General features: G+C 44.3%; 1 protein-coding gene across 12 annotated transcripts in view; it reads left to right on the plus strand.

Moving 5' to 3' along the window:
• The first annotated feature begins 320 nt into the window (after positions 1–320).
• The window catches only part of ZNF827 (zinc finger protein 827), a 174621-nt gene continuing 158420 nt past the window's right edge, over positions 321–16521 (plus strand). For 10 of the 12 annotated variants that reach the window (XR_004182667.1, XM_017959093.3, XM_021938833.2 and 7 more), the window contains exon 1: positions 321–903. Coding sequence is in view for 11 of the 12 variants with exons in the window: in XM_017959093.3 (XP_017814582.1) it covers positions 861–903 (43 nt within the window). In the remaining variant the exon portion in view is untranslated. The remainder of the gene's footprint in view (positions 904–16521) is intronic. The other 2 variants (XM_009207651.3, XM_017959099.2) reach the window with 1 other exon arrangement.

Here is a 16521-nt window from a genome sequence, read left to right on the forward strand (position 1 = left end):
ACAAAAGAAAGTTAAGAGAGAAATTTATTTCCTTTTAAAAAATCAGTAAAATAATGAACTAATCGTTGTTTAAAGAGTGGGAAAAACTTTTTTCCCCCTAGATTTGGTGACTAGCGGGATAAATGTGAAGAACTCCATCCCACCCCCGCACGCGCGCCCCCCATTCTTTCCAGACAGAGCGGTTGTAAATCCGAGGCTGAGTCCGCCCTGGGAGCCTTGGGGCACCTTCCTCTTTGCTCTCTGTGTGTGCGTGCGTGTGTGTGTGTGTGTGTGTGTGTAGCTCTCTCTTTCCCTCAGTCTGTGCCTCTGTGTGTGTGTGAGTGTGTGTGTGTGACAGAGAGAGAGCGAGAGAGAGAGCGCGAGAGGAGAGAGAGCGAGAAAGAGAGAGAGAGCAAGAGAGCGAGCTGTGAGCTGTGCTGCCGCCGCCGCTGCCCTTTGATCCCGACATTAGTGTTAGGGGCTCGGAGACACAGAGCGCGGCCATAGACACCGCCGCACCGGCACTCATTTATTTATACCTCCCATCACACACGCGAGCATAGGACACACACACACTCACACCTATTAGATCCGTTTCCATTGAAGAATATTACGCTCGGGGACAAGCCAGGTGCACGACCAAAAATTAAAAAAAAAAAAAAAAAAGGAAAAAAGAAAGGAAAGAAAAGAAGAAAACCCCTCTTCTGGCTCCAGGAAACAAGCTTCAACCCATTGCACACACCGGAGAAGGGGTTTCCCCCTGCCCGCCCGCCCGCCCCCCAACTACCTCCCCGCTCCTGCCAGTGTCTGCCTCTCTGCCCCCACGGGGGTTTATTTGATCTCACATTAACCAAGGAGGAGAATGTGAGAAAAGGGGGAAAATGCCCAGGAGGAAGCAGGAGCAGCCCAAGCGCCTTCCCTCACGTAAGTCATCCCTTCTCCACCTCCTCTCGTGCCATTTTCTCGCCCTCCCTCTCCTCTTTCCCCTCCGCAGCCTCCTCCGTTGTTTTCTGCATTAGTTTAGGGTTACAGAGGTGAAACTGACAAAGACACAGCCCGGGTTACTCCTCGTTTAGGTCTATGCTGAGGCAGCCATGTTGGTGATGATCAGCCCCGTGCCCTTTCTATTCTCTCTCTCTTTTTCTTTCTTTCTCTCACCCCCCCTCTTTTTTTCCTTGAGATCGGGCTTTTTTTTTTCCCTTTCCCTCCCCTTCCCCCTCCTCACTCCGGGTTGCTGGGGGGAGGGGGCAAGAGAAGGGAGGAGGGGAGTAGTGTGGATGCCGGGGGTTTTATCGGGGGTTTGGTGGGGGGAGGTGGGAGAGGTTGGAATCTTAAAAAAAAAAATTCCTTGTGGATTCCGGCGCCTGAGGGTGCGGGGGTCGGGGCGCGCGGAGGGCTGGGGGCCGTGACATGGCGTTTGGGGGTGTCGGGGAGAGGGCGCGCAGCAGCCGCCGGGTACAGGATCCAGGGAGAGGTCCGTCCCTGGCTAAAGGTTGCGCCGGGGTTGGTCGGCCCCCGAGCCGCCGGCGGCAGCAGGAGGAGGCGGAGGTGGAGGAGGCGGCGGCGGAGGAGGGGAGTCGGGGGCGGGCGAGGCGGGAGCGCCTGGGGAGGGTGTAGGGGCACCGCACACAAACACACGGGTACACACGCGCCGCCGGGCGGCTGCTCCCGCGGCGCCGGGGCGAGGGGGCGCGCCGGGGCGCGGGGCAGCCGGGCGGGGGGCGAGGCCAGGCAGCGGCGGACGGATGTGGGGTGCGGGAGCTGCGCCGAGGCGGAGGCAGGAGGCAGGGCGGCTCGCGGCGCGCGAGGTCCCTGCAGAGCCGAGGGGAGGGAGGAGCAGGGCTCCTGGCCGCAATAAAATGCGGGGTCAGTCGGAGCAGACGGAGCCGGGCGAGACTCGGGCTCTCAGACCCCCTCCTTGGCGAGCCTGAGCAGAGTCCAGGACTAAAGTGCATCACAGCCCTCCCCGGCGGCAGCCACACACGCCAACTGGAGACACACACCCGCCGGCACGGCCCGGTCCCCTTCCCCTCCTCCACCCGCGCCCCCGGTCCCTCTCCGCCCTCCCTCCGGCTTCTCTTTGCGCGACTCTTAACTTTTCCCCCACTCCCTCTCCAGCTCCCCCCAAACCCCCAGTCTTTCTCCGCTTTGAGTGTTCCGAGATGCTGCTAAAGCTAAAAGTGAAGGAGAAAGAAGCAACTAAAAATATCCCCCGGGGCCGCCCGGCTCCTTGAATGCAGGGAAGAGGGGGCAGGGGAGAAGGCGTGGGGCGGGGTGACGGGGAGGAGGGGACGCGGGAGGCGCCGGAGGGAGGGGTCGGGGGAGACGGAGGGTCAATTTCTCTTCTCTCCCCCCACACTACTCCCCTCTCCCGGCGGTTTGGCGCTGCTCGGAGCCCGATCCTACAAAACCCGGGCTGGGGGCGGGAGTGGAGCCGGAGCGCCCGCCCGCCCGGGTGTCAGGCCGACGTGGTCGGTCACCTGAAGTTCACGGAGGGTGGGGGAAGGGTTAAGGTTATGGTGTCTCGGGCTCGGGTTGTGTGTGAGCGTGTGCGTTTCCGCTGCAGACAGGCAGCGCGATCGATCTCCCCCTCGCGAAATATCCGCGGCGGTGCCTGCCCAGGGGACCGGGAGGGGGGCGCGGGCTGCTCGGGCCGGGCGCCCCCGCGCCTCCGTGTCACCCGGGCCGCAGCCGAAGTGGCGAGCAAGGGCACTTGCAAGCAGTCCGCTCAGCAAACATTCCTCTTTCTTTCCCCTTCCCGGTTCGCAGGAGTCGACGCAGAGGGCTTGGGTTTTGCTTTTTTCCCCTTCCTTTAAAAAAAAAAAGAAAATGCCCCTGTGCAGTCCTTTCTTCGCCTGCCCGCTAGAGGTTCTGAGGATAATATCACATATGTAATATATATGCACATAAAATCACTCGCAGGCGGCTGCGTGTGTAGGGAAATTTTGTGCGAGGAAGGAGAAGGCGGTGGAGTCGGGGAGGGCGAGTTGGGAGGCTCCGCGCTGCGATTCACAGAAAACTCGCAGCAGTTGGTGGAAGAGTGTGCGTGCACATGGCCGGACTGCCGCGCTGCCCGGCTCTTGTCGGGGGCGTGTGGGGGGAGGTAGAGGAGGCAGGAATTCTGGGGGGGTCAGGGGAGGTCTGCCCTGCTCGGACAAAATGGGCTTCAGTGTTCTCTGCGAACTTGCCCTTAGATGGCAACTTTGGGAGCTGATGAGCTTGTGTGCGAAAACAGGGCGGTGAGGTTATTTGGTCATTTTCCCTTTCTTCTCGTCTCCCCCTGCTTAAAAAAAAAAAAAATGTTGGCGGGGTTAGAGGGAGGGTGGGAGAGAAGGGATTTATCTGTTTCGACTGTGACGGAGATGGAACGCCTTCCCTCCTCTTGTGTGCAGTGCAGTCGGGCAGCTGCAGCCTGCCCTGCTGATGACCTTGACCCTGACCTCCTGCGACTACCCTCTGCGTCTGAGAGGAAATTCAGGCTCCATTTTAGCTCGTGTGCTTGGTGGGCCTTTCCTGCGCGTCGATACCTGGTGATGAAGTTGTATTTTGAGAGTGGGTTCTCCTACTTTGCTGTCTGATTGAATCCTGTTATCCACTCACTTAAAAAAAAAAAAAAAATCACCTCCCTCTTTCAGTCACATAAAGTCACTTTTACTGAAGTAAGAAGCAATTACCTTTGGAAACACCGTAAAAGTCCCTGCAGTTTTGAAAGTGAGGCCTTAATTTTCTGAGCTTTTCCACTTACCTTTGAATTGAATGGAGTTTTGTGGATGTGTGTTGCCTGTGCTAAGTGTGTTTTACACATGTTTTTAAAGCAGTTTGCGTTTGGACTTCGCAATTTCTGGGCAAATGGTGTATTTTGCAGTTCAGTTACAGTCACCCAACGCTTGCTAAGTGCTGAGTGAGGCTTGAAACTTGCAAGTGGTGTGAAGTAGTAATTATTGACTTTGGGAAAAATTAGTGTTAATTTGTATTTAATGTCGAATATAATTGTAGTTCTAAGTCCCAGTTTTAAAGCGAGACACTTTGTTTGTTTGTTTGTTTGTTTATATGTGAGAGGAGGATTTCTCTTTTGCTGGAGTACTGTTTTGTATCAAACTTAAAATATAGGAAGTCTGGGGATTAAAGTATTCCTCCTAGAAGTCATCCCAGGGTTTTAAGAAGTTAAATAGGGGCAGATTTAAAAGTTGACTCTAAAAGAGAGGAGTGTGTACCGGAGGAGGGGAAGGGACATCTTGAAGGAATGAGAGGGGGAAAACTATTTTTGAAGCCAGAGAGTCCTTTTGAGTAAATACAAAAGTGGTTAATGGCCACTGTTAGTACATTGTTTTAAGAATCTGTAGAACCTGTAAACACATTTAAGAAGTGCAAATTAGAATTCGAATACAAAAAAAAAAAAAAAAAAGGAACTTACGAAAACTGAATCTGTAGAAAATTAGGAGGGCTTTCCACTTCCTCTTAGGTCTCTCCCTGTGTCTGCACCCCTCTAAGGATTCTACAGCATAAAGCATTGCTACTTATAGACTCTTTCTGTGTTGGATCTATTTTTCTGATATTAAGTACAATACCAGCCAGACACAGTCTGGATCTACAAAGCCCACAGTCCTCCCACTACACAGCACAGACACCAGGGAACCTGGAAGTTCCACCCTGGAGTGGATTAGTCCTGGAAATCCAGACTAGCACTTGGTATTATCTGATACCAAGTCTGGGGTGAGCCTCAGCCCCTGGCACAGAGTCCCAGCAATTCCCCAGTCTGGGCTCCGGCCTGCTAAGGTTTCCTAGCTCCTTCTGTTCGGCTAGACACCCATGGGACTGTTCAGAACCGAATTAGCTATGGAGATGGGTTAGCCTTTAACCTGACACTACTAACCTAAGCCTTGGGTTTCTGATTTAAAATTCTACACAGCCATTTCCTCCTGGGCCTCTGAAGTGTGTGTGTGTGTGTATCTGTGTTTGTTTTGTTATATGGGCCTCATACATATGCAGAAAAAGATGGCCTATACTGTAGGGTTGAATGGCGATCTTACTGTCTACAAATCAAAAGAAGTCCTGTATTAACTTTTGCAGGTGACCCTAAGCAAAGGGTATTAAACATACACTAGTTTTGAGCGGTGGTTTTAAAAATTATTACAAAAGATACAGCTTTTATTTCTTGGCCTAGAGCAGTAATTATCATTTTGGGATTTAAGTATGATTCTGCTGTTGTTGATGGCTCTTTTACAAAAGTTCTTTCCATTAACAAGGTCCAATACTATATTTAAAAAAATATCCAACAGGCGCTTTGAGCTATAGCACCTGCTTGTCTTTAGCAGAATCCTGAACTGGATAACTTTAAAAAGTTTGTCAGCCTGAGAAAATGGAAGAGCGGGTAACTGTGTGGCTAACTGATGCTGTGACTGTTACCACGCATGGGACTAGGCACTTTATGAATGTTTTTACATTTGGAATCACAAACTGAAGAGGGAAAGGATGAGGAAGGGTGTTCTCTTGTGTTGGTTACATCTGTAAATCTTTTTTTTTACCATTGGTGATCACTTACTTCTTCATTAGCTTCAACTTACACATAAACGTGTACAAGTTTAGATCCTATTATATTTACCATTGGAAATTTGCCTGATGCCTATTCCCGAGGGGGAGCACAAAGGAAAAGTTAATAAAGCAGTTGTTTTATTATTCCAGTATTTTCATTGTTTACTCAGTTGTGGGTCAAGACCAGATCAGGTTGTTGTGTTCTTCATTAACAAAACTTTTTTAAATTCTTTCTTGCTTTCTAGTAAAATTGGGAAGCAAAATGACTGAAAAGCAATAGAAGTTCTTATTTTTATCATTTTACCAGTGTTTTTGTGTCTAACGAAAGTGAAAGGATGAAAGATTGAACTCTTTTCCCTTATTTATTTTTATTAATTTTTGCAGTGAACGGGCAGTACCTCCTGACTAACTGTGGCAGGGACCAGGTGGGAAAAAATTTGAGTCTGAAGTGGCAAAATAGTTCACTGATCCTGTCAGCCAGAGCTAATGATTCCAAGGTACCCAGAAGCAGTCTAGGTTGATGCTGGATAATCATGCCTATCTGTTCTCTAAAAAAACTCCCTGTATTCCTAATACAGTAAGTAGGGTATCACTGAGCTTTCCTGTAAAAATAGGGAAGATAACTCAAAATCACATTCCTTTTCATGCTTCAAAATAGTTTCTAATAAAAAAATTGATTTTTAATTTACCTGCATGCTGCCGTCTCACTCTGGGGATGACACAGCTGGTGTGAGTTGACAAGTCTCGCTGCACAAAGTGTTAATAAATCATGCTGGAGAAGTATAAATTGGACAGCTTTCGGCCAGTGTGAAAGCTTGCTGTGCATTTGAGATTTTAGAGTCTTTGAATGGCCTCTATTAGGAGAATTCCAAGGGAGGTGTAGAAAATCTCTATCTTGTGAGGCTTGTAAAATCAAATGGACAAAGACTATGGACACACCTAAGGGAGAGTGTGTTGGTAGAGTGATGACGCAGGCTTCTCCTCAGCTCAGAAGTTGGTTTAAAATACAAGGGAGTTCTATTAATGTCAATGTGTTCTTGTAGAAAAGGCTGGATTGAAAATGTATGGTGCCTCACTGAGTTGGTAAATAGTTTTACTTAAGTAATCCCAGTAGTTTGGGTTCAGATCCTGTCTGGACAAGTTAGTTTGGGTTCGGATCCTGTCTGGACAAGTTAGTTTCACAAAAGGGAAAAACTCTCATCCACTATCTTTAACCCTGGTCACTTACAAGCGAATTGGTATCTTTGGACTTAAAGATGACAAGATGTCTCAGACAGTTTGGCTGCTATAACAAAGTATCTTAAACTGGGTATTTTATGAACAATGGAAATGTATTGCCTACAGTTCTGGAAGTTGGGAAGTCCAAGATCAAGGTGCCAGCAGATTCAGTGTTTGCTGAGGGCTCAGTCTCTGCTTCAATGATGGTATCTTTTTGCTGTGTCTTTCTATAGTGGGAGGGGCACACAAGCTCTCTAGGGCCCCTTTTATAAATGCGCTAATCCCTTTCTTGAGGGCTCTATCCTCACGATCTAGTCACCTCCCAAAGGCCCCATCTCTAATACTATCACATTGGGGATTAAGTTTCAACATGAATTTGGGGGGACACCAACATTGAGACTGCAGCACAAGGTGTGAGAGAGGGAAATGATGGTGGAGCCCACATTGCTACCCCTGTTTCTATGACTGGTCAGCAGTGCCATCTGTGAAAGCTGAAGACAGCGTATTTCTGAGATTAGGTTAATATAGCCTTTGTCCCCATTTGAAGTTGCCATGTCTTCCTCCATTCTTCATTTTTAAATATCCACTGGAGTATTAGGACAGGACAAGGAAAAACAAACAGAATTGGCTGGAGCTAATCTCTTCATTCTGAGTGATGTATTCGTAATTTTGTATAATTTAATCAGACTGATCGCAGAACAAGATAATGAGAGTATGACCTACAGAATAGGGCTTTAGGGGGCGTTAAGGATTTCCAGCATAAGATTTTACAAGACCATGAGCTTTGTGGTGAAGGCATAGATTTTAGGTTTTCTCTTATTGGAAAAAAATCCCAACCAGGCCTAGTTATGGTAGGATGTGAGCTTTTTTTCCATCAGATTTCATTGCTATATTGGCTAGTTAATGTACTCTTAGAACCACATTTTAGAGGTATAGATTGTAAATGATGGTGCCTGTTTCTGATGTACTCTCTTCTGTCTCCTGGTTTGCTAGGTGTAGCTCAGTAATTCATTCCATCTAGGGCTAAGTGTACAAAACACTTTACAGTTCATGGTAGCCAAAATGTCTTCTGTCATATTTTATAAGAGACTAATGTGTGAAGCACAGACCTTAGAAATAGCTAAGAGTACTTGATGGGCCGGCGTTTCTGGCTACTTTCTCCCTTGTGTTTGGGAGCAAGTTTTGTATTTCTGCCCTCTCTCTGTAAGTTATTTTTTATGATATTGGAGAATAGTGTGTGACTAGGTGCTGAGGCAGGGGCCTCTCTGATGATGCCTATCATTCCCCAGGGACCCACCTTGGGATAGAATTGTTGTAGTTACAAAGTAGTTTTATAAATTAAAATCAGAGTTTGGCTTGATACTAATCTTAAGTGGCATGGGTACATGTTGCTGTCTATTTTATAAAAGTTAGCTTCACTGCATGTACGCACACACACAAACACACACACACACAGAGAGAGAGGCTGCACTGTAGCTAATTTTATAAAATGCACAGTGATACGCGCCCACGATCTGAGGTCAGAATGTGGCCTTTAGCAACTCTGCTTTCACAGTCTGACCTAGGGTTATATTAAATGCGGCAGATTCAGTGTGCCTAAAAAGGATATTGTTTCCGACTGTCCATTCCCTTCTTATGAAAAACAGCCTTTACCACTGAAGTTCTGTCTCTGGAGTCCTTAAGTGACCACGGTTTAGATACACTTTGCTTCTGTTTTTAAGAACATCCTAATTCAACCAAGTTTCTCTACCAGCAAGGAAGAAATGCATGGACCTTCTTGGAGGCTAGGGCCTGAAAAAGCAAACCCCAAAATAACCTCTCTCTGTATATCTTTCTCTTTGGTCATTTCTACATGGGTCAGAAAAGTGGTTAGACCCCATTAGAATTGTGATGTGAAGGGAAAAAGAAAAGGAGTGAGAGAGAGATGTGGATCTCAGGGTGAATTGTTTTGAGTGTGCTGAAGAAGGTGGCCTTCAAAGGAGACTGAAGAAGGCCAGGAAAAAATGATCTTTTACATGATTGATCAGTAGCAGTCTGCTTATCTGAGCTTTTGAAACCAGCTACTGTGCTTGTGGAGGGTGATAGATGTTTCTAAGGTTACATAGTGCTAGTAGTATCTTAGGTGGTCTGGTGCTGTATTTTAAAAAGCTTTTGTTGTTGTTTTGTAATGAGAGGGGGAAAGTATCATTTGTGACTGTGCCCTCTTTTAACTTTGTCTACTGTGTATGGCACAACTGAAGTAGAAACAGGACTCATGTGCTTTCGAAGTTCGTAGCGCAGCAGTCAAATGTACAGACTCTGGGGCCAGGTTGTTCAGAGCCCAGCTTTGCCACTGACTAGCTGTGTGACCTTGGGCAAATGACTTATCTTCCCTGTCCTCCACTTTACTCATCTTTAAATAGTGATAATAATTTCTGTATCACAGAGCTATTAGAAGGATTAATTGAATACGTATACAAATGTAAATATTATACATATACACAAAATCATGCCTAATTAGTGCCTGCTGTATAGAAAGGACTTAATAAATATTACTTATTATCAAGTATGTGAAAAGTGTTTCAGTTTGTTTAGATTGTGAATAGATTACAGGTATTTCTGACCTGGAACTTTTTGGTGGTTTCTACGGTTTTTTTTCTCAATACATCTCATTAGAGTGGTGAGTAATAATAATAATATGATATGGTAAAATTCTTTTACAAGGCTGTTATTGTAGGACTTGACTAATACTTGTTTCATAGGCCAACAATATTATAGTAGGCTTTTACTATAGGAATGAGTTTCTCTGTTTATATGATTTGATCTGAATTGTATGTAAGTTGTGTAATAATCATATGCATTATAACCAGATTTTACTATAAAGTGAGGATACTAAATCCTCCTTTAGACACTTAGAGTGAGACTCAAATTAGAGAATAGGTATTCCATAAATATTTATTTATTCTTCTGTTCAACAGGCAGCCCACTGGTTAGAATAACACAGAGGAAATTTATATTAGGTGTTCCATATGTTATATAGGTAATAGTTTATTTACACAGAAAGAAGGAAAGGCAGGGTCTGCTGTTTCTAATCACAGAGAACCAAATCAAGAGAATACATGCAATGAATCTTAAATGAAGGATGGGGGTGTGTGTATGTGTGCGCAGTGGGAGAGAGAGATCATATCGTAGGTTACAAGCTGGTGCCATAGTACTGTGTTTTGCCCCACACAGATACTGTTTAAAAACTTGAGACAACATTTTGGAAATTGGAGGTTTCCTATAAAAATCCAAATTTCCAGCTTCCTTTGAAAACTTGGAAGAGCCACTCGCACTGGGCCCACCTCCCCACATGGCAGCAATCTGCTGTAGTCGGTGGCGGCTGTCTCCATTCCCCAGGCATGTGCTCGTCAGTCTGCCACAGTTCCTGCCACTCGGCCACCATGTCCCCATATGCATATACACCTGCCCGCCTCCCTCAGGTATCTTACCTCCTGATCCCTGTAGGCGTTTGGATTAGAAACTGTTCTGCATTCCCCAGCATTCTTTGATCTTTCCATTCATCAGAGTCTCAGGTGTTGTACAGCACATTTGATGGCAGTATCAAGAAGCTGTATAGGGATTAAGATCCTGGCAGCACCACATTGTAGCCATGACACTAGCAAGTTACTGCAGTTATCTGCCTGTTTTTCTCATCTGTGAAGTGAGAGACCATTGTAGGTTCTCTGAGACTAAGTCAGCTTGTACATGTGGATACTTGAGATTTGTGTCTGGCATAGGGTATGTGCACAGTAAATGCTGGCCATGTTAACACACTTGAGGTGTGAATTCATGTCAACTGAGGATTGCTTGAACTGTATTATGTAATTAGTCAAGGACAACTATTGGTGTTCATCAGTTTCTGATCACCATCAGCCAACCCAGTGGCTCTCAACCAGATGTATTAGAATCACCTGTATTTTAAAAATACGAACACCCCCAGAGATTTAAGTTGAATTGACCCAGAGTGGAGCTTGAGCATTAACATTTTTTTTTTTTTTTTTTTTTTTTTTTTGAGACGGAGTCTCGCGCTGTGTCACCCAGGCTGGAGTGCAGTGGCGCGATCTCGGCTCACTGCAAGCTCCGCCTCCCAGGTTCACGCCATTCTCCTGCCTCAGCCTCCGAGTAGCTGGGACTACAGGAGCCCGCCACCACGCCCGGCTAGTTTTTTGTATTTTTAGTAGAGACGGGGTTTCACCATGTTAGCCAGGATGGTCTCAATCTGCTGACCTCGTGATCCGCCCGCCTCGGCCTCCCAAAGTGCTGGGATTACAGGCTTGAGCCACCGCGCCCGGCGAGCATTAACATTTTTTAAAAGCTCCCTGGGTGATGTGATTAATTTGCTTAATCCTGAGTTGAGGACCCCTGAACTAACCAGCACTCCCACTCTGGATGTTACCATTTCAGCCAAAAATAAAGACATGCGATGGTGAGCCTGGTCAGCTTAGTGACGGTAATTTTTCAGGCTCTTAAAACCCTAAAATTAGCTTGTGGACCTGGGTAATGGACTGCAACTCCTCGAGGCTGGAAACCAGAGAGACTCACAGAAGGAACCTACAGTAGGCAGGAGACACAGACTCCAGTCTTCTCCCTTAAACTGTCCCATCACCAAGGTTTTTCACTGGCTGTGTGACCTTGGGCAAGTCACTTAATCATCTCTGTGCTTCAGTAGCTCCATCATGTAAAATGGAAAACAGTACATTACCCAAACCTCCTATTTATATTACACTTTATTCTTCATGAAGCCCTTTATCATCTGCCTGTGAGGCAGGCAGGGAAGGGCTGCTTCTCCCACTGATTGGACAGAAGTGGACACAGACCCAGAGAGAGGAAGAAGCTAGCTTGTAGTCATCAGTGTCAGCACTACCAAGGGCTGGACCATTTGATAGTCTCTTGAGACCCAGTGCAGCTGTAGGTCTGTGAAGTCTACATGGGATCCCACAGCCTGAAGGAGATGGTTTTGGCCATTGTAAACTGCTTAGAGCCCCTCCGCTACAGGAGGAGAACCCTTTAGTTGCTGATGGAACTTGATGGTCCTGTGATTCATGAAAACTGCTGCTGCCAATAATATTTCCGTCCTCAAAGACTTAAGATCTGAGTTTATCTCAGTCTTACCAAGTCAAATGTATATCTTCCTTCTAACTTCTACCCTATTGGTCCTACTCTCTGTTTTCTGATCAGCACTTCATAACTTTATGAAAATACTTTTCAAGCTGAATTTTAATTATTTGTTTCCATCTCTTTCTCTGCTCAGTTGTCTCTGAGCTCCTAGAGAGCAGGGACTAAGCAGAGGGTAGTAGAATGGAATCACATGCAGTGACACTGTCTGAGGCCTGAATTATGTGCTCCATATGGAGAGCACTGCCTTCGCGTAATGGCCTAGAATTAGGCGATGTTTTCTAATCTGCACTTGTTTGGCCCTACTTGTTAACCCAACAGTCCTCTCTAGAGCATGAAACACAGCTGTATTTGGGAGGAAACAAAGTGTGGGAGACCCTACGCTCCAGGAAACGTTACTGAAATGTGCTATATGATTTCTCCCTTCTAGGGGAAGGCAAACTTCAAATAATATCTTACTGGATTTTAATCTGACCTTAAGAAAGTGAGAAATCAAATTACAGTGAGCTGCTTTGTGACATTTATAGAAAGAGAGAAATTTCACAATCTAGAAGTAAGGTTTGGGTTGGCTACTAGATCGTAGTTAGAGAGAAGTGCTGTGCACAAATGGCTACTCAAATACTTGTTGATAGGTGAAAAAATATGTGCAGAAGAAGAGAAAAAGTATGAGAAGCTTAAATATGGCTTGGACGTACTCCGTAAGGCTGGAACCATAGAAAACAGAAATATTAACTATTAATTTATTTTTAAAAATTGATACTGGCTTTTAATGACAAAAGTAGTACATGCTTAGTATAAATAATTAAACTCATGCAATAATGTTAAAGTATGAAAGTCCCCTTATCCCAGCTTCCACCCCCAGAGATAACCACTGTTAATCAACAATTAATATTTAAAACTCGGCCTTTATTTGAAAAATGGATACATTTCAGCAGAGTTGGCTAAAAGAATTTAAGTATGGAATTCAGAACAAGGGTGGCAACATCGCTCTTACAAACTGATTCAACCCATCTATGAGTACTGAATCCCAGATTGGTTGCACTGATTTAAAGGGGGAAATTGATAAACTGCTCACAAGAAGGGAGGCAACTAGAATGTTGTAGGCTCTTGAAATCATCATATGAGAAACTAGTTATTGAGGCAATTGGGGATACTTAATTTAAGAGTGGGGGTGGATAAAAATTGTGCATGATTGCTACATTCAAATATATGAAGTTCTGTCAAGTGAAAAAGGGAGTAAATTGTTATTCATCCTACATTCTCAGCTTGTGTGTGATAACTGATACTTCATTTGTTCATTCATTCATTCATTTCACCAGCACTAACTGAGCAAAGTTTGGGAATTTGCGGAACTGAATAGAGCATGGTCCCTGCTCTCAAGGAGCTCAGAGACAAGTGAGCAGAGAAAGAGATGGAAGCAAATAATTAAATTAAAATTCAGCTTGGAAAGTATTTTCATAAACTTATGAAGTGCTAATCAGAAAACAGAGAGTAGGACCAATAGGATAGAAGTTAGAAGGAATATACATTTGATTTGATGAGACTTGTTGAATAAATAAAACTATCCAAAAATGAAACAGCAGATGTTGTGTTTATGAAGAAGCTGGTTCAGCCACCCATTGGGGGTGATTTTCTAAGGACTTCAAGTAATGTGGGGTGAGATGAGAAGCATTGAACTCTAAAATTGTTTAATATTTCAGGAAACAATTCTGTAAAGTGCTACTTTGCTTGGTTTCTATTTAAAATTGGAAATCTGTTCCCACAGCAGGGGAACACATATTTCACTATACTGAATTGAGAGCCTTTTGGGAGTAGAGGTGTGTGGCGACACGGTGTCATGTTAGAGCAGTGACGATTTGATTGGCTAAGAGTTGTAACCCTCACTTGGTGCTCATTCATTAAGGAAAAGTTTTGAGCATTTACCTGGCTAACAGAAGTTCTGTAGGATGCAACCTCTGCTGATAGTTCTTTCAAATGTTGACACAAAATAATCACAGAGGATAAGTACAAATCAATATGGTAACAAGTGCAAGACCACATACTATCAGTTAGATGTGTAAATGTTTGAGGAAACACAGCAAGTGTGTGGGTAAAAGATTCTCAAAGAGGAATGACATATAAAGCATCCTCAAGGAAGTGATGGACTTAGATCCTGAGCAGAGAGGAGAGAACATTCCAAGAAGAAGAAATGTCATTAGCGGATATGGTTTTGCTGTGTCCCCACCCAAATCTCATCTTGAATTGTAGCTCGCATAATTCCCACATGTCATGGCAGGGATCTAGTGGGAAGTAATTGAATCATGGGGGTGGGTCTTTCCCGTGGTGTTCTCGTGATAGTGAATAAGTCTCATGAGATCTGATGGTTTTATAAAGGGGAGTTCCCCTGCACACACTCTCTTACCTGCTGCCATGGAAGATGTGACTTTGCCCCTCCTTTGCCTTCCACTGTGATTGTGAGGCCTCCCCAGCCATTTGGAACTGTGAGTCAGTTAAACCTCTTTCCTTTATAAATTAACCAGTCTTGGGTATGTCTTTATTAGTAGTGTGATAACAGACTAATACATTAACCAAAACAGGGCAAAATAAATCAAAAGTTCATTTATGTGAGAGACACTAAGATAAGGGACTTCATTGAACCAGAGGGGCCATATTGGCGATGTAAAGATAAGAAGTAGGAAAAATATGGAAGGGGCTGACCCAGATAAGAGATAATGATTGCTAAATTTAGTGGTTTGATTACATCTCAAAAGTCAACTGTGAAGTGTGGTAGTTTCTTTCACAGTGATAAAAATGGAGATAGAGGGTGATGGCCTAAATGAAGAAGTGCCTTTTCAAGTAGGGAGAGCTGTTGAAAAACCAAATTCAGGTGGATGGCAGTGGATGTGATCCCTGAAGAGGCTGTTGGGAGAGCCCTGCCTCAAACCAGCTTCTCAGGGCCAGTGCTGCAGACACTCACCCAGGGCATGCCGTCCCCTCTTATCCCTCCCTTACCTCTTTGGTTCCTCAGTAATCAGCAAGGAGTGTTCTAATGCTGTGTCTCCCTTTGAAGGTAATATAGTATGTGCTCTTAACAAAAAATAGTATATCTAACATCTCTACATATATAATGGAAAGCATAATGACAAAACAAACATCTGTAAACCTACCACCCAGTTTAACTAGTTTTAATGCTATTGAACCTGTTCGTGTATTCTTTTCCTACTCCCTGTCTCCTAAGAGTTCCCATTACCCTAAATTCTCTGTTTATTATTTTCCTTGGCTTTTCTCCGGACTTTACCATATTGCTTAGTCTTGCTTGTCTTTGAGATGTGTAACAGTATTAGTATACAGTGTGTGTTTTGCACCTTGGTGTTTCATTAAATGGTTACCTTTCTGGAATTTATCCATGTTGATGCATGTAGCTCTGGCACATTCATTTTCACTGCTCTCCAGTATTTCACTGTAGAAACATATCACAATGGATGTTTGCTTTTGTTTCCACTTTTTTTTTTTTTTTTGCTGTTCTGAACAGTGCTGCTGTGAACATGCATGTACATATCAGTTAGCCCGAGTGTGAATTTCTCTAAGACACTGGTTCTCAAACATTTTGGTTTTAGGACCTTTTTACCAGGACCCCTACACTCCAAAAACCTTTTGTGCGTATGCATTGTATCTATTTATCTATATCATGGTAGAGATTAAAACTGAGAAATTAAATATATTATTAAAAATACTGATTCTAACCCATTACATGTTAATTATAAATGCATATTTTAATAAAAATATATTTTCCAAAAGAGATTTAGTGAGAAGAGTAGCATTATTTTATATTTTTGCAAATCTCTAATGCCTAAGTTAACAGAAGACAACGAGAGTTTCCTATATGCTAATGCATTCAGTCTTTTTTTTGAGACGGAGTCTCCCTCTGTTGCCCAGGCTGGAGTGCAGTGGTGCCATCCCAGCTCACTGCAACCTCTGCCTCCTGAGTTGAAGCAATTCTCCTGCCTTGGCCTCCCAAGTAGCTGGGATTACAGGTGCCTGCCACTGGGCCTGGCTAATTTTTTTTTTTTTTTTTTAATAGAGATGGGTTCTTACCATGTTGGCCAGGCTGGTCCTGAACTCCTGGCCTCAGGTGATCCGCCTGCCTTGGCCTCCCAAAGTGCTGGTATTACAGGCATGAGCCACCGTGCCTGGCCTGCATTCAATCTTGTGACATGTTTTGGATGGCATTTCTGAAGAAAATCTGACTTCACACCAATATATAATAGTCTTTTCAGATAATTGTGAATATTCATTGATATTACACCAAGACTCAAAAAGAGGTAGCTTCTTAAAGATTAGTTGCAATGATGAATCAAAACATTTCAATAAACTTTTCATGTTTTGTTGCATTAAAATCTACTGGTCTCTCTTGTGCTTTGAATGGATCAGTGTGCATAGAACATCTTGCATTGGACATTTGGAAAATATTGGTTCACTGAGTTACGCAGATCTACCAAATGTTGACACATTTTGTTATACAATATAAAAAATTATTAATATCAACACTGATGTTATCTGAAAGGTCTTTAAGGACTGTATTGGGAAGCTGTCAAATTCACAGTGTAAGATACATGTTTTCCAAAATTTTAATTCCTGCTTGAAAGCTTGAATTTTATCATTGGCAACAAACACTGT

The sequence above is a fragment of the Papio anubis genome, chromosome 3, assembly GCF_008728515.1.
Source record: "Papio anubis isolate 15944 chromosome 3, Panubis1.0, whole genome shotgun sequence".
NCBI classification, from domain to species: domain Eukaryota; kingdom Metazoa; phylum Chordata; class Mammalia; order Primates; family Cercopithecidae; genus Papio; species Papio anubis.